This window comes from Cupressus sempervirens, chromosome 2 (assembly GCF_028749045.1).
Source record: "Cupressus sempervirens isolate cs-2001-9-10 chromosome 2, ASM2874904v1, whole genome shotgun sequence".
Taxonomy (NCBI): Eukaryota; Viridiplantae; Streptophyta; class Pinopsida; order Cupressales; family Cupressaceae; genus Cupressus; species Cupressus sempervirens.
Genome location: NC_143119.1, coordinates 618,222,170 through 618,244,825, shown reverse-complemented (window position 1 = coordinate 618,244,825; position 22,656 = coordinate 618,222,170). Strand labels below are relative to the sequence as shown.

At 37.4% G+C, this 22,656-nt stretch overlaps 2 protein-coding genes across 2 annotated transcripts in view; one reads left to right on the top strand and one right to left on the bottom strand.

Annotated features, from left to right (window-relative positions):
- LOC149574897 (P-loop containing nucleoside triphosphate hydrolases superfamily protein) overlaps window positions 1-22,656 on the top strand; it is a 107,355-nt gene that overhangs the window by 56,172 nt on the left and 28,527 nt on the right. The gene's annotated exons all lie outside the window — the stretch shown is intronic.
- On the bottom strand, window positions 21,078-21,991 carry LOC149574898 (uncharacterized). The gene is made up of 2 exons (XM_089812146.1): window positions 21,797-21,991; window positions 21,078-21,748 (listed from the first exon to the last, which is right to left on the bottom strand). Exons 1-2 carry the CDS (start codon window positions 21,968-21,970, stop codon window positions 21,434-21,436), a joined length of 489 nt encoding a protein of 162 aa, XP_089668272.1. The 5' UTR covers window positions 21,971-21,991; the 3' UTR covers window positions 21,078-21,433.

The window sequence follows — 22,656 nt, the reverse complement described above, 5'->3', positions numbered from 1 at the left end:
TTTGGGCTGATCACTAGATATTAGTTGTATTTCCTATTTTCCTAATATGCATTAGCTAGGATATGCTATCATGATTCCTTCATCTCTTTTTACTTGTGCACTTGAGTTTTGTTAAAGTATGTAGCTTTGGTCAGACATATCTGTGATCAATGATATATACATATATATATATACACGTATGTTTACATACTGATATATATACATACATATATATAATCCATTTGAATAATATTATGCATATGATCACTGCTTCTAACCGATGTTCATATATATGTTTACATCTGAGATCAGATCTCAATAATGATTGAGATATATTCCGATCCCTATTTGTTTAGATCATCATCTATCTGCATTATTACCTTTATTGGGCTGTGATTGAAACGAGTTCATTATGGTCGGTGATTTAAGTTTAGAATTTTCTTATGTCTAACAAATCTCATATCGGGTGTGATAGTCAAACACCCAACAAGTGTGACAGTGAATGGTCATGTCTCCATTTTGAGACATGCCCATTCACTCTCACACCCTTCCTTAATATATATACCCGATCTGCCCGATCTTGCTAGGCATCAAAATCTATTAATGCAAGCACATTTGAATGAACATAAGCATCACAGTTTAAAGAACTTCTCATCTATATTACTATAGAGTAATACATATATTCTGGAGTAAATCAGATCCATTGCCATTAGAGTTAGAACCTGCAAATTAAAATCATACATTAGTCAGTACTGTTCTGAAATCTGATAGAAACTTTACATGGTATTAGAGCCTTGTTAAGGAAAGATCTTATTAAGTTTAAGAGATCAGATTTTCACATTGAGTTGCAGTCTCTTACTATTCTTCAAAATGACAAACATGTTAAGATTCGAACACCACTTTACAAGTGTTGATAACTTCGAATCTTGGAAACTTCGAATAATGATGCTATTAAAAGAAAACAAATTAGAATCCTTTGTAAAAGAAGAAAAGGAAGAACCTAAAGATGATCCAGAGAAAACTCTATTGATTGAGAATAATGAGAAAGCCATGAAAATAATAGTGGATGTTGTTTGAGACCATATAGTACCTATTGTGGCAAAACATGTAACAACATATTGCATGTTTAAAGCTTGAAAATGCATTTATAGTAAATAGAACTGGCAAAAAACTTGCTCTTAAAAGACAAATGAACAATATTAGCATGAATAAAGGAGAATCAGTAAATGCCTTCTTCATGAGAATCACTGAATTAAGAGATCAGTTATCTTCAGTCGGTCATGAGATTGACAATCAAGAGTTATCCCTAATAGCATTAGGAGGACTACCAAATTCTTGGGAGTCATTTGTACAAGGTATAAGTGTAAGATCTAAACTTCCAAAATCAGATCTATTAAGATCTGATTGTCTTCAAGAAGAGTCGAGACTAATGACTAGAGGAAAACAAAAGACTATAGATGAAGACATTCATGTTCTTAACACCAACTCTCATAAGAAGGGTAAGAAGAAAAACTCCAAAGGGAAAAGAAACTTTCATGGAAAAGGACCTATAAAACAGAAGAAAGATTTGTCTCAAATTCAATGTTTTAGATGTGATCAATATGGACATTATGCACTAAAATGTCCTGATCGATCAAAACTTCAAGCATCATTTGCCAAAATTGATTAATCAATCAAATGTCAAGATCCTAAGAAGTATGCCTTCTACTCAGCCTTGTCTAGTTAAATATCAACCAAGTCCAACACTTGGATTGTTGACAATGGATCTTCAAGACACGTCATTGGATATCAAGACAATCTAGAGAGAATGCAAATAGAAACTGATGAAGAAGTTACAATTGGTGATGATTTTGCACATTCTGTAAAAGGAATTGGGACCTGCACCATCAAATTAAAATTAGGAAAATCTATTCAACTTTCTGGAGTTCTATATGTACTAGGTATTAAACGGAGCTTAATATTATATCAACACTTGAAGATGATGGTTGTAGAGTCACATTCATGGAAGGTAACATACTAGCATGGGCAAAGAATTCAACTATAAAGAAGGCTCAAACTATAGGAGTGAGACAAGAACTGCTATATGAACTTTGCACTAAGACAAACCATGCACTTGTCCATGAGACCTTAGATTCAAATGAAATCTAGCATTGAAGATTAGGTCATATCAACTTTCGTGCCTTAACATCTATGGGGAAGTTGGTAACTGGAACGCCCAAATTAAGTCAAATTCAAAATGAATCTTGTAAAGGTTGTGCCTTGGGGAAAAACACAAAAAAAAAATCATTTCCTTATAGTTTGAGCAAAACTAAAGATGTGTTAGAACTAGTACACTTTGACCTATGTGGACCCATATCAACACCATCCTTAGGAGGTCTTTTGTACTATGTGATATTTGTTGACGATTTTTCAAGGAAGACATGGATATACTTCCTTAAGTGCAAAGAATCTAAAGAGATTCTTTCTAAATTTAAAGAGTTCAAAACTATCACTGAAAACTCTTTAGGAAAGAATATTAAAATTCTAAGAATAGATAATGGGAAAGAATACACTTTTGAAATATTTAAAGAATTCTGAAAACTTGTTGGGATTAAGAGGGAGTTTACAGTTCCCTACAACCCTAAATAGAATGGAGTTGTTGAAAGGAAAAATAGAACTATTATAGAAGCTACTAGGGCTATGATATATGATCAAAACTTGAGCATGTCATTTTGGGCTGAAGCATCTAATACAACAGTCTATATTCAAAGATGTCCTTACTCACAATTGGACAACAAAACTCTTGAAGAAGCCTTTTTAGGTATGAAACCTGACATTAGTCATTTGGGAATATTTGAATGTCCTGTATATGTTCATGTACCTGAGGAGAAAAGGACAAAATTAGAACCTATTGGAAGGAAAGGAATCCTTATTGGTTTTAGTGAAACAGTAAAGGGTTACAGAATCTAAATACCTGGACAAAAACAAATTGAACTCAACAAAGATGTCATCTTTGAAGAAGACTTTGCTTTTAAAAGAGCCAAAATCACAAATGAACTAGATACAGATGATTCACCCCGTTCCCTAGAAGAGGTTCCTACTCTTGAGATTCAGAGGGAGTACCCTGAAGAGACTTTAAATGAAAATGAGATCCTTTCAGAGACTCAAGAAGGGAGTCTTGACAAAAATTCTAAGAGGCCACTTTAGGCAAGAAAAATAATAAAGGAGATGAATTTGCAGCACCTTCAGGGACATTTAGAGAAAGCAAAAGATCTCGCAAATCAACATACAAGCATTCATGTGTGAGATTCCAAACTCTGAACCTTTTAATGCTTTTGAAACTCTCAAGCATCAAGTCTGGAAAGATGCAATGGTAGAAGAATATCAGTCAATACTAAAAAATGATGTTTGGGACATAGTTCCTAGACCTAAAGGAAAATATGATGTTGCATCTAAATGTCTCTTCAAAGTTAAGTATGCTGCTGATGGTAGCATTGAAAGCCCGTTTTGTGGCTAGAGGATTCTCTCAAAAGGAAAGAATAGACTTTGAAGAAACCTTTTGCTAGTTATACCTCTAAAAATTGCCTTTCTAAATGGAACTATTGAGGAGGAAGTATACTTGGAGCAACCTGAAGGGTTTGTGACTCATGATGCTGCCTCATATGTGTGTAAACTAAAAAGGGCTCTATATGGACTCAAATAGGCTCCCTGAGCCTAGTATGAAAGGATTGACAAATATCTACTAAGTCTTGGACTCTCCAAGAATGATGCTGATCCAAATCTTTATTTTAAAGTAACTAAAGGTGATATGTTGATTCTAATCCTTTATGTTGATGATCTTCTAATTACAGCAGAAGATCATCTCATTAATTAGTGTAAGAAAGAATTGACTTCTGAATTTGACATGAAGGACTTAGGGATTATTCATTACTTCCTTGGATTGGAAGTTCATAAGAAGTCAAGAAACATCTTTCTACATCAAAAGAAATATACAATCGATATTTTGAAAAGATTTGGAATGTGGAATAGTCAACCTATGTCAACATCTATGAAAACTAACTTACACAAGTTAAAGGAACCAACTGCTGAATCCAGACTTATCGATCCCACTTTATACAGATAGATAATTGGCTTTCTAATGTACCTTGTGAATACTTGACCAGATATCTGCTATGCTATGAATGCATTAAGTCAGATCATGTGTGAACCTTGAGAAGTACATCTTATTGCTTTGAAGCATATATTATGATATCTTAAAGGCACTATTGGGTATGAACTTAAATACGAGAATACCAGCTTGGAGTTGCATGGATATATTGATTCTGATTGGGCCAGAAGTGTAAAAGACCAGAAAAGCACATTTGGATGTTGTTTCAATTTAGGATCAGCTATGATCTCATGGATTTGCAAGAAGCAAGCCTCAGTCGCTCAAAGTTCAACTGAGGCAGAATACATTGCAGCAGCAATGGGAGCAAGAGAAGCAGTGTGACTTCGAAAATTGCTTGTGAGTTTATTTAGTGAGCCTTTGAAACCTACCATATTCACTATGATAACCAAAGCTGCATCAAGTTATCTGTGAATCTGGTATTTCATGATAGATCAAAGCATATAGAAATCCCTCACCACTACGTAAGAGACATGGTGGAAAGAAGAGCTATTCAGTTGGATTATATTAATACAAGTGATCAAACAACTGACATCTCATCAAGCCTCTCCCAAAGGTGAAAGTTGATCATTTTAGAAAGAAACTTGGTATGATTGAAATGTGAGTTTATGAGATTGAGTCTCAATATTGTAAAATTTTGTATTAATATAAATAAAGATGTTTAAAGTGTAAACTCTTTTGTCATATGTGTGACTCTATGACTTATGGGCCTATCCTATGTACATTATTAAAAGGTGACGATCTTTTATAATGAAATGTTGACTCTAACTTTATAAGGTGACGACTTTATAATGATTAGACTTCTATCATGATGAATATCATGTGACTTGATATTCATGGACAAGTCATGATATTTAAAAGGACATATTGATAGATATCATGTGACGTGATATATGTAGAAGATTATTATGTTCACTTATCACGGTGGATATTATGAGATGTAATATCTATGGATATACCATGATCTCTTATGGTGGACATCATGAGACTTGATGTCTGTGCACACACGATAACTGGAAAGAATATCATAAGACTTGATTTTCTTAAGCATATCACAAGTTAGGTGATATCACTTTTTTAAGGACTTATATATATGTACTTTGTATTCCCTAGCTAAGAGGGAGTATTAAAGTATGGAGCTTCGGTCAAACATATCTATGATCAATGATATATATATATATATATATATATATATATATGTGCCAGTATGTTTACATACATATATAATCCTTTTGAATAATATTCTGCATATGATAACTGCTTCTAACCGATGTTCATATATATGTTTACATCTGAGATCGGATCTCAGTAATGATGGAGATATATTCCGGTCCCTATTTGTTTAGATCATTGTCGATCTGCATTATTACCTTTATCGGGCTGTGATTGAAACAAGTTCATTATGGTCGATAGTTTAGGTATAGACTTTTGTTATACCTAACAAATCTCATATCGGGTGATAGTCAAACACCGAACAGGTGTGACAGTGAATGGTCATGTCTCCATTCTGAGACATGCCCATTCACTCTCACACCCTTCCTTAATATATATACTTGATCTACCCGATCTCGCTAGGCATCAAAATCTATTAATGCAAGCATATTTGAAGGAACATAAGCATCACAGTTTAAAGAATATCTCATCTATATTACTGTAGAGTAATACATATATTCTGGAGTAAATCAGATCTATTGCCATTAGAGTTTGAACCTGCAAATTAAAATCATACATCAGTCAGTACTATTCTGAGATCTGATCTTTACAAGTTTAAATGATGGATTAGAAAGGCTTTTTGATATTATGACTGCTTGGAATATATGTGAGGGATCTGAAGTGTTGTTTCAATGATCAGATGATAGAATCTCATGTGTTCTCGTCAAAGTTGCATATGGGACTCTTTATATGCAAGTCCTAAATTATTCTTTCTCATAGGCTTATGGGGTGAAGGGAAATAACTCGATCATTTCAGTTGTCCCAAGTAACTTTATATTACTGTCATAAAAATGCAACTGTTGTTTATAATTAAAAGTTGTCCAGGAAAGTAATTCAATGAAATGTTATGTTAAAAAGGTATTCTATAGACATTTCTGGAATACGGTGGAAAAGTAAATTTAAAATCAAAAGATAGGGTTAAGCAAGGAAAGGTGTGGAATAGAAGAAAGCATCCATTTATGTAAAGAAATTTCCTTTCTTCAAGATATTTTTCCCCTTGAGAAGTCCACTGAATTTAATATCAGAGGAGCACAAAGTAGGGAAAGAGTCCATTAAATTATCACACTTTTGGATAATAAATAGCTACCACCACATCGAAGAGAGTGATCCAACCAAGCTATGGGACAGGTTCAAGAGCTACTTTGAAACCAACAAGACTTCCCAAATGAATGAGCTAGAGACATACAATGGTACTATCAGACCTGCTGATTTGATTGTTCCAAGTAGTCACTTTTGAAATTTAATAGATTACATAATGGGTTAGAGAAATAAGAGGATTAGACAAGAAGGATGCAAAATATATGTAGGAATTATTCTTAAAAACTACTTTTTTTAAGCATGAAAAGAAAAATTTTCATGTCTTAATTGAGAAGCCCAACACTCCATCATTTGTGGAAGTGAGTTAGACTATTTGCCTTGTTTCAAGACTCTTTCTGAAATTTAAGAAAGTTATTTGCAATTTAATAGATTACATGATGGGCTAGAGAAATAAGAGGATTAGACAAGAAGGATGTAGAATATATGTAAGAATTCTTCTTAATAACTACTTTTTTTTAAGCATGAAATATTTGAAAATATATCATGTCTTAATTGAAAAGCCCAATACTCCAACATTTGTGGAAGTGAGTTAGACTATTTGCCTTGTTTCAACACTCTTTTTGAAACTTACGAAAGTTATTTTCTACCCATCATGTCATGTACTTAGAGCATCTAACACAAACAAAATATCAAAGCTTTAGTAGAGATCATTTTTGGAAGCAACACAATTGTGGGTACTGTAGGATGTTGAATAGTGATGAGAAAGAATGCCTAAAGTGCATTCAAGATCCTGATGAGTACACTATGAAAATAGGTGGAGAATTTTTTTACATTCACCAAAGATAGTAGTTCTCCATGGTACCATTCTTCTTACTAAAATATCCATCGTGTGCATATTCTTCACTAGAAGCCTCTTTTGTAAAAGGTTCCTATTGAGCTAACATAGCCATAGCTGGAATAGGTGGCTTAGAGCCTAATACAACATATATGCCACAATATTGAGAGTCCTTTTTCCACATCTTATTGCCAAATGGAACATATCTTAGTGATTTTCTTGTTGTAATTTAAATTTGTGCTTTGAAATACTGTAGAGATTGGTGATAAATGTGTACAACAGTTTTTTTTATAAAATAAATAATGTCTCCATTCTGTAGTTTTTTGAACTATTGCCTGTAACTCTTTAGCATGTATCAGGTTTCAAGTAATTTATGAAGTAATTTTTTTTGAATGAAAACATATGGATTACCATTTTGAATTGAGTCAATGCCCATGGTATATTCACTAGCATCTGTTTCTCCTTTGAATGACTTATGTTATTATGAAGAGCAAGCCAAGACTGTAACTTATATCTTAATGTTTCAAGTACTTTATCATGTTTTTTCTCTAATGAAAATCTCTTCACTTATCTCAATTTGAAGTTTAGGCACATCTATGTAGGGAAAAAGGAAAAAAAATTATAGTAAATTGTGTAGCCTCTACAAAACTCTTAGTTTTAGTGGCGTGCTTGCAGTAGGCCAATTTACAATTTCTTCAGTTTTCATTGGGCTTATTCTTTGTTCCTCGTACAACACACTTAATAAATTGCATAGTAATTATTATATTTTTAATTTTAATACTTATTTAATATGGTCAAGGTGTAATTCCCATGTTTGTTTTAATATTAGGATATCATCTATATAGACTGTCAAAAAGCTATTTTTTGAATGCCTTAATAGTTAGAATATAATTCATCGATAAAAAAAAAAAATACAAGCACAATGGCACATTACTTAAACCAAAGGGGAGTGCGAACCATTTATAAAGACCTTTGTTGTGAAAGTAGTCTTCCAATTATCTTTTTATTTCATTTGCGCCAAATGATTACTAGACTTAAGATCCAAATTAGTGAAATACTTAAAATGTTTAAGTTGGTCCAACCACTTAAAATGTCTAACCAGTCATCCATCCTTGGAAGTGAATATCTATCCTTAATGGTGATTTTATTAAGAGTTCTATAAGTTATTAATGTTCTCCAAAAGTTATCTTCTATTTACACTATCGCTATGGGTAAACCATCCCTTGCTCCAATAGCTCCTAAAGTCACCCCTTTACCTCATTGCTTTTTAATTGTGATCACTAATACCATAGTTGGCGAATCGTGATTCAGCAAACCGAAAGTTTTGACTCAAGAAAAATTCACAAAAACTTGGCAAAAAACCACACTTTAAAAATTGCTAAAATTTCTTTTAAATTTTTTTTTTCAAAATTCAAAAAAGAGAGTATAAAATGGGTTCATAAATGAGTACAATTTTTTTCTATAAAATATGATTAATTTGAATAGAAATTGAGCTCAAAACCACATAACATGTAGAATCTAGATGCAATAGTCATCTAAATATAAATCAATCTTAAAAAAATCGCAAGGACGTGTTGATGGGTGTTCTTGACCACACCAACATAGTTTAAAATGCCAAGGTATCTTATTCTCTCTTGAGCGAAATCTCATGTATGCGATGATTGCAAAAGATTATATAGGTGACTTCAAGGTTCTTTTTTGTTAGGTCTTGAGATGTGGATAAACTCAATGGTCATCGTGATATGTTGGTAATACAAAGCAATTTACATCTGAATTCTTTTTTACAATGTTGGCTAGAATTTCTTTGTCAGATATTACAATCTCATGATGCTTCTTTCTTTAACAACACAATTGAAATCTACCGAAAGTAAAAGGGGATAGGGTGAAAGAAATCTTGTCTATTTCTAAGAATGATATCAATGGATAGTGCTCCAATGGATGAATTCCATGATAACCATGTTTTGCTTTGCCAAGATCAACTACAACTTTGCAAGAACTAGTGAAACCTTCCTGAGGGTTATGTAAATATTCTTTATATGATAATGTACACCACCATAACAAACAATGCACATTTAATGATCAAAGTTAAGCATCCATATAATAGGGGCTCAACCTAACTTTACATTCCAACTTATAATCAACAAGATGCATCAAGTATGAACCATGGAAATTCATCAAACACCATTAGATTCTCCATTGAAAGCAAAACACCTCATCTAACAATTGAAATTGAAGGAACATTGTGCAACGAGTTGAAACAAACAAGAATCCATAATATCTTCAATGAAATCAATTTTTATTTATTTCTCCAAGTCTTACAACAATGCCTTCACCTTCTCTTATCCTACTTCTAGTCTAAGGAGGAAGAGCTCCTTACTTCTACAAGCAAACTATGAGCTAACTATTTGTCTATTTATTTATCTATACATTACAAATGAGAAAGATGTCTTTTATAGAGCTCCTTCAATAAGTGAATGGCCAAGATGGATTTGAAATCAAGGGCCATGATTACAAGATGAAACCCTAATTAGGGCTATACAAAAAAGAGCTTCCATGTCATAAAGTAGCGGGTCCATGTGGACCAATGAGAGGAGAGTGGGTAAAATCGACCATTTATGAGAGAAGATTCCCACTTGGCATTAAATGTCCTTTTAGCCAGAATAATCTATGCTTGATTCCTTTCTCTAAATTCAGTGAATCTAGACATGTCAACTTGAATACCTTTGATTGTCTGATGAAGATGATTAGGTGCCATGTCAACATGTTGTATGCCATGTAAATTTGGTAACTCATCACAAGCAATATTTTCTAACTTCGTCATTTTGTGACCAAGGTTCTAATTATGATTCACTCTTGTAGAACTCTCTCCTTGATCTTTTTCTTCCCTCAATGTACTTTCTTGGGAATTCACCTTCTTTAAATAGTTTTGACTCCCTCGTCAATAATTCTGTAAATATGAAACTTCTCGCTTTAATTTGCTTAACTATGGTCTTGGGTTTCGAGAAGAAATTCAAAATGTTACATTCTTCCTTCTACTTTTGTTCTTGAACTTTGATCTTTGAGGTCTTGAACCTTGAATACCTTGACATGGATGGTGTGAAACTTGAAGTTTGGAATTTGAATGGCTTGAGTTGGATTTCTCATGTTGTCCTTGTACTCGAGACTTGATTTCTTCATCTTGTACTGATGTCTTTCATCCTCCAACTTGTCAAGATGCCATATTTCATTAAAATATCTCCTTAGACATTAAATTCCAAGCCCCATGTCATTTCTCCACCTTGGGCACATATGAGATCTAGATAGGGAATTTCCATTTCATTTCCTTAGTCAAATTTCAACATGGTCCATGTTTTGAATGCTTGAGCACATAACAGAGGGAAAGGAAGAATTTCTCCATACTTGGCCAATTCTTTAATGTTTCCATGCCATTTCCATCTTGGGGGCATTCTAGAGGGGGCTAAGGAATGTCCATTACCTTAGTCAATTCTTGAATGCCTTGTCAACTTGAGTACACCTGGGTAGTGGAGGAGGAATTTTGAATTAGTGAAAAAATTCCTTGGTCATAGTGAATTCCCTCTCCTAGGTGCACTTTTGAGGCAAGGGAGAATTTTTCCATTGAAGACGAATTCCTTGCATATGGAGAATTAGTGCTCATGAGCACTCTCAGAGCTTGGAGGAGGAATCTTCTTGTACTTGGCCATTTTTCGCATTATTCCATGGTCTTCCACTTTGGGTATGAGTGAAAGAATCTTCTCATACTTAGCCATTTTAATTATCTTTCCTTGTTTCCTCCTGGTGGAGCCCAAGTTTCGAAGTCAATTCAGGTTTTAAATCAGCAAATGCACATTAGTTTCAGGAGTGTTACATAGATCTCTCTAGAAAGTTGGCCTTTGTATATGGAGATGCAAATCTGGAGTTACCAGCACAACATTTACATCAGTCAACTGTGAAATGTTCTTACAGCCATAAATGTTGATTTATAAATCTGCTGAAAGGTAAGAAGTGAGAGAGAGAGAGGATAAGAGATGCTTGTTCATCTCTGATACAAGTCATCAAGTCTGCAATAGAAGGCCTCCAGACTGCCCTTATATATCACCTGCAAATCTCCTTCTGTATCATTGGCTCCAGATTGCTTAATATTAAGCAGAAGTCAATGTTGATGCGAGTTTTGTGTCACTACATAACATATTAGTAATTGGATGCTTGATACAAAATATCAAATACACAATTTCTCTCTTGAAAAGTTATCTCTCATGGGACATGAGTATAACTCCAATGTTCCTTACACCGTTGGATACTCGCTCAGTTTTATCAATGTGATTTGCTGGTAATCACGTAGGCAGCCTTACGTTTTCTTGTTTGAGAAAAATTTGGATCTTGGTGAGAAAATGGAGATGGTGGTTCGGTGTGAATGCTAGATGATGTTGATGGCGCGATGATGGCAATGTAGGGTGAATGGCGATGGAAGGTGAGAATGCCGATGTTTTGGTTTACTTCTCTAACTAACCTCTTCTAAGCATGAAATTTGGCTACTCAACTACTCCTACTCCTAAGAATGGGAGGTTAGCAGATGGACGGGGATCGAATCTAATGAAGGCTGACCAGCGGCCCTACCTCCATAGATGCAACGCTTCAAAGGAAAGTAAACTAGATCACCACACAAAGCCTCCCAACCAGCCGCTAGGATGCTAGTGGCCTAGTGTTGACCCCTATCAAACATCTACCAAAGCTACCATGCAACTATCCATTTTATTTTACTCTTACTCTAACAACTTGAAATGAAATTGCTTCAACTTGAAAAGAAAATTTAACTATGTGGAAGTAGAAAACATGCAATAACACCCAATGTTCTTAGTCAACATGCAATGAAAAAGAGAGCACTTTGGTATTATTTTCGCAACAATTTCTCCAACCCCTTCCTTTACAAATGAGAGCCAATGGCCTTATATAGAGGTCCAAAATACAACGGACGGCAAAGATCGAAACAAGATATCCAGATTGGATCCAAAACCCTAATTAGGGTTGCCACCCCATCGGCCAATGAAAAGATGCCACCTCATCAATGGACCAATGAAAAAAGTGCAAAAGTGGCAACCAATGAGAAGGCACCAAAATGGTGGCCAATCAGAAACAAACACTTGTCCTATTCTAGAAGAAAGAGAAAGTTGCCACTTGGGCTTACATAAGATGATCTTCTAATATAATTCTTCCTTTTTCTTTTGTTCTTTTAGCTAAGGCAATGAACTTAGCTAGCCTTTCGTTAACTTCTTCCATAGGAGGACAAGGTGTGTGCTTCGCTCGGAGTTCTGCTGACTTTGCCACGCTGTTTGCTGCTTGTAGTATCCTTTCGTGATCCTTCTCATATTCCTTTGCAAACCCAATAAAAGCATCGAGTGAGGAAAGGGTGTTCAGATGTTTCCTTTTGACGGCAGCCTTTCCTAACTCATCCAATCTCGATCCAAATCCTGTCTCACTGACATCCTCCTCTCTAATACCCTCAAAATCAAGCGCCACCCCAACGTCGCTCATCATGGTCGAAATGGAAGTGTCGACGCTTGGGCCGTGTTGTGCAATCTCATCATGAATTTCTTCAAGTGTTTTGAATCTGGTAGTCAATGCGACATACCAAGATTCAACTATGCTCAATCCTCTCTCATCAACCAACCGAGCTCTTTCCAAATATGCTTTCGGTAGCCTAATGAACGCCTGCAGCCTAGGAATAACCAAATCCTTGATGGGAAGAAAATTCTTCCATTCCTCTTCAAATAATCTGAATTTGTTTCTAACAGTCACCAATGACTGGAATGTTGAGATGAAGGAGGGCAAGAAATTTCGCCCATCTTGGATTGTATCATAGATCCAACCCCTTACTTCATGTAACTGAGCTGATACCTCTTCTGAATTGCTCCCGCTGTCTTGAGGAAGGGCTGCCTGATGCAGCTGTTGGATTGGCTGGCAATCTCTCCAATATTTGTTTTCGGTCTCCAACTTTACTATCTTTTCGTTTGCCTTCCTCAATCTTTCTCTGATTGATGCTATGCCTTCCTGAACCTCCTCACATTCCATATCATCTGTATTTCTTCCCAAATTATGTTCTACTATTTCGTACTCCTGGGCTGCAATCTCATCCGCTGCCTTATTGACTGTTGCTATAGCAATCTGAACCCTTCGGTGACCATCACTGTCGCTTCTGATTACCCTTGCCACCGTATTTGCCATCTGTTTTTGGTTCTCGCTATCATCCTTTTCTATTAGTCCTTGGATATCATCAACTGCGTGAGCCATTACCACCTCGCCTCTCGGCATAAGCATTTGCCTTAACCATAGTGGTGCAGTGCATCTCCCCATTTTCGGATTCGGTTCGACCAACAAAGCATCACCAACGGCCTTAGACGCCTGACTTATCTCTTCAATATCAATCGGCCCATCTTCTTCTCTACTAGTTTCTGCCCTATTTCCTTGCTGGTTCTCCGAGAGAGGGGAGTACTCCGTACTTTCACTGTAGCCACTTGATTCCGAATCAGAGCTCACCTCCACTGCGGCCCCTTTATCACTCGAATTGACCTCTTGGCTTCTAGCCTTAGTTATACTCTCCCTTGACGGCGCTGCCCGCTGTCTCTTGGCTGGAGGTTCCGAATGTTCTTGGCTTTTCTCTACCTCCAAAGCCCTCTTCTTGCTATTTCTAACTGTCTCCGATTGCCGGCCACTTCCTTCACCCTTCTGTCCGATTGATTCTACTAGACCTTCCTTCGGTTTCATCATCTCATAAGTAAGGAGAACCTTTTGTCTTTGTAGCTTTCTCATCTTGGCATTATACCACGACTCGGTATGCAAATCTACTGTCCTTGTGACTGCCTCCAAGGAAGGATCCTAATGATCGTCCCAATCCACTGGATTCAACTCTGTTCCAACTACTGTCTCATAGTCTTCTCTCAACACACTACGATCATCCTCCAATTGATCGGGAATATCAAGGCCTCTCCATCTGATATCTCTCATCATGTTCACCGACATTCTCGAGAAAGCTAGCTTTCTCACGTGAAAATCATCCTTTGCATTGCCCCAAAAGTCCTCTATAGTGGGAACATGCTTAAATTTGCTTCCATGAGATGCCTTGATAAGACCAACAAGGTCGAATCCTTGCCTTGCTCTGTACCATCCTAGATGATACCACTCCAATTCCTTTTCCGCAGCCTCAAAGGTGGCCCGATTTGGGCAACTATCATTGCCAATTATAATTGAGAAGGAAACGCCTGTTTTCCCCTCATTCCTCATTACTCTATCATAGTGCTCAAGCTGCCTAGCCAATTCCATCAAAACTACCTTGTCGGGCGGGTATCTTGGAGGCCTCTTGGGACAAACTGTACTTCCTACCACTCTAATGTATGTGAATTGCGGGAATTGGATGAACCAACTCCCAAACTTCTTAATCCTTGCTTCTGCTTCTGATGAAAGTCTCTTAGCAGGCGCCCCTTGTAATACCCTTACTGTCTTCATGGCGAATGCATCGGAAAACATCTTGTAATCCTTGTTATTGTGCAAATGAAGCTGCGGATAGCATTCATGCACCAAATATTGCCCCGGCCCATTACCAATCTCTCCTAAGGCCCTAAGTCCCGGACTCTCATACAATTTAGCAATTAAGTAAAACAGATAGGATCCCATGTAGAATTGCCTTTGGTTTTGAACTGTTCTAAGTTGCAACTCTAAATTTTCACTGATGATCCTAGCCCAATCAAATTTTCCTTTTCCCTTTTCAATTTCATCAATGAAGAAGTACATCCAATTTTCGAATTGCATAGCCTGAGCTAGGCCCATGATCCGGTTGAGAAGAACAATGAGATCGCCATATTCCGGCTTGAAATCTGCCACTGTAAGCCTTGTTGATTTGTTAACTCCTTTCCTTCCTTCGTGTATCCAATTCCGCTTTAGATGTGAGAAGTAGGCCTCTTGGTTACCTTGAAATGATTTGGCCGCCTGATCCACCATTACAACTGTCATGCCCTTGCTCTGGGGAATATTAAATGTCTCTTGAATTGCTTGTTCGCCAATGTTGGCCAACACTCTCTTCCCTTCGCCAAAAATGATGGATTTACTGTCTAGATCAAATCTGGATGCACACTCCATAATCAATTCCGGACAAGGCAAAGTAGGAGGAAAAGCTGCTGCATGTACAATTCCGCTCTTGTATATCCTCTTTGCCAAGGGGGATTGTCCTTCCTTTAGTCTGTCCCTCATCCGTATCATGTCCACTGTAGCGATATTAGTATCGGTTATTTTCTTCATTTTCGAGAAGAAGGAAGTTTTGGGCGTCATATCCTCTTTGTCTTTCTTAGCGTTTGCCCGCTTGGGATTCTTACTTGCACTATCATCCTCCATGCTCGTCGCCCTATTACGGGATGGTAGAGTGGTGGACCAAAAGGCAAGAAGAACCAAGTAGTGCAATTCTTAGAAAAGAGCGAAAGAATGGATGTCAGCTTAAGCACTCCTTGCAACTCTAGATGATGACTTTCACCTTAACTAATAATCTTACAGCAACTTTTCGGAACCCGGGATATGACATCAAAGAATTACAAATCCCTTTGCAAATTAGAAAACAAAGCCTCTAAGATTATCCAACACTTGCCTTCTATGCAAAAATCAAACTTTCATATGTATCTCTTCTCCCAACAAAATTGCCCAAATCTGATATAAAAATTGCAGCCTCTCTAGAAAATCAGAATTTTGTCTTCCACAAATTTCGGCCCCCACAAAATTCGGCTAAGCATGAAAAAAAATCTGCCCTTCCACAAAATTCGCCCAAGCAAAGAAGGAGCAAAATCTATAAAATCTGCCACCTAGGGCACAAATCGCAGCCCACAAAGTGGAGCAAAAATCCCCAAAAACGCAAGAAATCTGGCCCTTAGACAAATCGCCCAACAATGGCAATGGAGAAATTGCCCAAAAATCGCCAAAAAACTGCCTTCCACCAATTTCGCCCAAGTCTGAAAATCTGCCCTTGCTTCAAATTCGCCCAAGCATGAGGAGCAAATGAATTGATGAAAATGAAATGGGAGGGGACTCCCTTTATAGCAGCTTTCACCTTCCTCCCAGGCTGGCCGACTTGGTCCTATAGAGGAAAAAAAAAACAAAATTAAAGCTAAGTTAGTGGTCCACTTTAAATACTTTGCCAAAATTTTAATTTTCTAAAATGAAAACTGCACTTTTAATTTAATAATTAACCACAAATTGCAAAACGAAATTAAATGGTGCCTTGGGGATGCTAAAAATTTCTATTTAATGAGGGTTTGCTAATTAATACATCCTTGAAGTTGAATTTTGGCTAACCAAAAGCCATTTCTTAATATTAATTTACCAATTTCATTAAATACCAAAAGCTTTCAAGGCAAATTTAATCTATTAAAGCCAATTTTTGCAATTTTCCTCTAAATCGATTTTGCTAAATAATTAAAATTTTATGACAAAAAAAAAATTGCCTCTAGAGTAAAAATCGATTTTGCAATTTAACTTCATCTTACAAAATTAAATTCTATTTCACCAAAAAAAATAAGATTTTCCAAGAACCTAAGTCTAACGAAAAATTTCCTTATTTGAAAATCATTCAAATTTACAATTAAATCCAAATTTTCAAAAGAAATCGTCTAAGTACAAAATTCACAATCTTATCCTGCCAAGTTGAAATCAATTTTGAACTTATTCGGCCTAAGGATAGAACTGATAGCTCTGGAAAATCAAGTTGAAACCGGGCGAAAAATACATCTAACCTTCTCCACTGGCCCTAAAGGCGATTAAAAAGGGGGTCCCCAAGATTTTGGGGCGATGTGTGAAAACCTCACAACATCTGGCGACTCCACGGGTGAAATGTTCTTGAACATTTCAAGAAACAAGTAACTTAGAACAAAATCTCAGGATTGCCTATCCGCAAATCACTTAAGGACGAGCACTCAACAAGGGAAAGGACTCTCAAGTTGAACCTAAGCACTCTGACCATAAGTTACTCACGTGTGTGCAAATGATTTATTCCCCGCTCGACAAGAAGTTGATAGTGTCTCAGATCCATTAAACTTAGCTATTATAAATATCCTTACTTCAAAAGCAACCCGGATAGAGCTCCGCTGCCAGTCAGGCGTCTATAGCCCCGACGGAGTTATCGCTGTGGCACCACAATCACGGTTCTGCCTTTAGTGATTATCTTTATAGCACCGGCAGAGATGACTGCACACCCTTTAACCAAATTTTATCTTTATTTTCACTTCAATATTGCCTTTTCTCTTTTCTCCTGATATTTTCTCTTTTTCTTCTCTCTTTTCAATCTTTTGTTTGGTTTGCAGGCAATGAAGCTTGCGGAGGGTTTGGAAGACCACAGTGGCGCTGAAGTAGGTGTATGATTTTTACTAAGTCCAACTTCACTTTAAAACACCAAGAACTCAGAGCAATTAAGTGTGAGTAGAATGTTGTAACCATGTCAAAAGATAACTTAAGAACCTCTATAGAGTCTAACCCAAATTTAGTACAAGTCCTACCATAGACCAACGACTAAACACATCCTTTAATCTCTGAACCTTGTTAAATGCATTCGAGAAATGAACAAGACAGACTCCGTTTTGTCCCAATATAATATAAAATCTACACACCTCGCCCATGAGTGATAACATGGAACCCTCCTTTGCACTTGCAAAGGTCCGAAACCAAAACTACTCTCCGACTGAGGGAAGCAAAAAGATCTCAAGTCAAATGACTTGATGCAAATCAAATTCAAGCTCCCTCAAAACACCTAAACTAAGCAACTAAAAGAAAACTACTCTAAACAATTGAAAGGGAAACTACTCTAACCCTTGGGCCAAATGGTCCAAGATAAACTCTATTCCAAAGAACTGAAAGCAAACCTAAACTAACTATGTACAAAGGGCTCCGGACAGAGTCCTAGGCTTGGAAATAATGCTTGAGGAATTGCCCATTGACGGGCAATGGGACATCTCCTCCAGTGAGTGTCTTGAGTCTAAGACTCTAAGTGCATTATCTCCGATGATCTCAGCAATCTGGAAAGGACCTTTCCAAAGTTTGTCGAATTTATTATGTTGTCCTTTCTTTTCATGGGCTTTGTCCCAATATAAGACCAAGTCAGAAATCCTGAAGGCCTTGTTTTGTGCTTTTTTGTCAAACCAACGTTTTACTACCCCTTGATGTTTTGCAAATTTTTCCAGGGCTTCGTCTCTTTTCTCATCTAATTGCATCAGTTGAGTCAACCTGACTTGGATTCTGTCTTCGTTCTCATCATAGTATTCCTGTATGAACCTTAAAGTTGGAATTTTCAATTGAATTGGGAATACAGGGTCTTGTCCATAAACCATATGAAAAGGAGTGATCCCTATGGACTCTTTAACTCTTGTTCTATCTGCCCACAAAGCGTATCTCAGTTGTGTGTGCCAATCTTTTGGGTTCCTGTCTAAAAGTTTTCCAATCACAGTCAAAAGGTTCTTGTTTGTGGATTCTGCTGGGCCATTTCCCTGGGGATAGTAACCTGATGAAAATTTTAAAATAATCCCGTGATCAAATGCCCATGTATGAAATTTCAAAGAAGTGAAAGCAGAACCATTATCACAAACAAAAGCAGAAGGACACCCAAACCTGGTAGTGATTCTTTCCTCTAAAAATTTGATAACAATCTCAGCAGTGCAATTCTTGAAAGCTTGGGCTTCTGACCACCGAGTACAGTAGTCAGTTGCGGTTAGAATATACCTGTGTTGTGCTGAGGAAGGTGGATTGATAGGACCGATGAAGTCAAGTCCCCACATCGCGAAAGGTCTCACCTCGATGATTGGCCGCAGAGGCATTGCCGGATTCCTTTGTCGTTTTGCCGAAGTTTGGCAAACATGACAAATCTTTACGTGCTCGTGAGTATCCTTGAACAAAGTTGGCCAATAATATCCTGCTCTTAGTATCCAATGTGCTGTGGCCAAGTCTGATCTGTGTGCTGTTCCCCATTTATCATGAAAATGTTCCAAAATATTTCTGGCTTCTTCCTTTCCGACACATCTCAAATATATCCCTTCATGATTTTGCTTGTATAATACTGCTCCTTGTAACATATATCTTCTGCTCTTGAATCTCAATGCTCGCTTCTGTACTGGATTCAAATGTGAAGGGCACCGATGATTTAACAAATAGTTGGTTATGTCCCGGTACCATTCATCGGGATGTACATCCTCCAATTCATAAACTTGTTGCACAAGTCCAAGCCCCTCTGATGCCATGGTCTGTGCCAATTGTTGTCCTCTAACCAATTTCATTGGTAGGATTTCTATGTCATATTCCTGGATAGTGGCGACCCACTTGCCTCTTCTTTCTCCAAGCTCACTCTGCATCAGTAGCGTCTTCACTGCTATATCAGGTACAATTGCACGTACTTTACTTCTCAAGATGTAGTGCCTGAATTTCTTCATTGCCTTCACCAAGGCATAAGCTTGCTTCTCCACATTTGGATAATTCAATTCAGCTTCTCTGAAAGGTGCACTCATGAAGGCTATCGGGTGCTCTTCATCCTCTTCATTCTTCTGTGTTAAAATAGCCGCGCATGCATGATCAGAGGCGAAAGAATATATATTGAATGGCCTCTCATAATCTGGACTCACTAGAACTGGTGCATTGATGTTACCATGTTTTATCTCTTCAAATGCCTTCTTAGCTACTGGAGTCCAATCCACTTTTGCATCCTTTTTCAACATGTCATTCATTGGCTTCACGATCTCAGCAAATGCAGATATGAACTTTCTCACAAAGTTGATCTTTCCAAAGAACGATTTGAGCTCCTTCTTACTTCCTGGCATGCCAAGTTTGGAAATTGCTTCCACCCTCTCTGGATCTATCATGATACCTCTTTCTGAAATTATATGTCCTAGCAATTTACCCTCGGTGACTCCAAACATACATTTCTTCGGGTTCAAAGAAATTCCATACCTACTACATTTCCTGAAAACTTTCCTCAAATCCAGAATGTGATCTTCTCTGTTCTTTGAAAATACGGTTATGTCATCCATGTAGATTATAATGCACTTGTCTTTTAAGTCCTTGAAAGCATAATCCATGGCTCTTTGAAATGTTGCGCCTGCATTGATCAAGCCAAAAGGCATCCTTCTGTATGCAAATGTTCCCCACTTCGTGGTGAAAGCCGTTTTTAACCTATTTTCTTCTTCGACTATCACTTGATTGTATCCCGAGTATCCATCCATAAATGACATCATTTGGGCTCCATTTACAATTTGCAAAACCTCGTCTATTGATGGCAATGGATAATTGTCTTTTTCTGAGGCTCTGTTCAAATTTCTGAAATCTACACATAGTCTTATCTCTCCGTTCTTCTTCCTTACTGGGACAAGATTGGCGACCCACGTTGAATGTCTCACTGGGAAAATGATCCGCGCATCTAGCAACTTCTTTACTTCTTGATATATCAATGGTTCTAACAAAGGATTGACTGGCCTCTGCCGCTGCCTGAATGGCTTACTCCCTTCCTTCAGTGGAATTGTATGTGTGATGATAGAAGGATCATATGTTTTCAAATCTCCATATCCCCAAGCAATTACATCTGGGAATTCCTTCATCAAACTCAATATATCTGCCTTCTCCTTAGGTGTGCAAACTTTCCCAATGTGAACTATTTTGGGACAATCTTCTGTCCCCAAATTAACCTTTTCACACTCATCGCCCCCTGTGGGTTGATACTGCATTTTGTGGAACTGGTCCATGTCAAATATCCTTTCTAACTCAATAATCCCCTTTGGAATAGTATTTTCTTTTAAGCTCATAATTCCTTCTGCATCAATCTCTGCTTCTTCATCCACTTCACCATCTATAATTTGCGCTGTGAAAACATCTGAATTGGTCAAGAATTTGAGGATATGTCTATCATCTTCAAACACTTGGAAATTCTTGACATTGTCTGGTACTGATGGAACCGATGCCAACTCAACTCTGAATTTCTTCAAACCATCCAACTTAATTGGTGCCAGCGAGCTTGCAGTCTGTGCGAGGGCATTTGCCACCTGATTGTTCGCTCTATAGCTAAACTTGATATTGAAGGCATCGAAGTCCTCTATCAAATCCCAAACCCTGTTTCTATATCTCTTCAATCTCTTGTCATAGCAAGCGAACTTCTGTTTTATCTGCTCAATTATCAAATATGAGTCCCCAAGAACATGTAGTATTTTGGCACCTTTCTTGATAGCTCATAACAATCCTAAAATCAAAGCTTCATATTCTGCCACATTGTTAGTGCATGAGAATTGCAATCTATGTGCCTCTAAATATGTTGTCCCTGTTGGGCTGACTAACTCAAATCCGGCTCCAGCTCCTTGTTTGGTTCTGGAACCATCGAATCTTAGAGTCCATACTCCATTTCTTTCTAGATGCTTCTCCTTTTGGAGACTCTCCGACTCGTCTATTTCATCATCTTCTTTTATTTCCGCACTGGGTGGTGTAATTTGGTTCTTTGTTTCACCCATCATGTTGCTTTCTGCTTCATCAACTTGTTGAATCTCAACCTTCTCAACTTGTTGAATCTCAACCTTCTCAACTTGTTGAATCTCAACCTTCTGTTTACCATGTTGATCTTCTCGTTTTAGAGCCCCTGGTATTCTCTTTTCCACTTGTTCTAAGGCTACTGTACACAGAGAGCAAGATAACTCCGAGTGGAATGCATTGTGAATTCTGCACCAATTGGGTAATAATAAGTCTCTTACTGGTGTTCGGTTACCCAACTCCATTCCTTGTTGCACGGTCCTAGTCACGAAATTCTTTAAATTTTCAAACATGCCTTCACCCTCATCGGACGAAGCATCTGGATCTGACTCAATCAGGATCTCAGTGGAATCCCTTCCTTTGCTTATGATATTCATTGTTAATACTTCTACTTTCTTTGGTCTGTAGGTGCTCATATTTGTCTCCACAAACAATATTTCGTTTGACTCCCCATTTTCGGTCACTGTCAATCTCAACCTTGGGGTGCTATCAATTCTAATTTGATTCGCCAAACCTTTCCATGGGAGCCACATGTGGGAGAAGTCAGTAGCCATATATCCATTCAATTTTCTAGCCCAATCTCTCCCTAGGATCAATCCGTAGGTATCGGCTACATCCACTACTGAAAGGTCTACCATGTGTTCCATCCTCGGATCAGATGCCAACTACATATGTATATTGTGTAATTCTCCTACCACTGGCACTTCCGTTTTATCCAATTGAGTAACTCTTCTGTTGGAGTCCAAAGGCGTGATTCCTAACCTTCTGCAAATGTTCAAAGGCATGACGTTGCTTGATGCTCCTGAATCTATCAAACAATTGTGAAGCAACTTCCCGAACATCCTTACTGACAACAAGAATGGGGCTGGTTCCTCTTTCCCTTGATAATATACCACAGGTGTCTTATGTGCTTGCTTTGGCTTCACTCCGA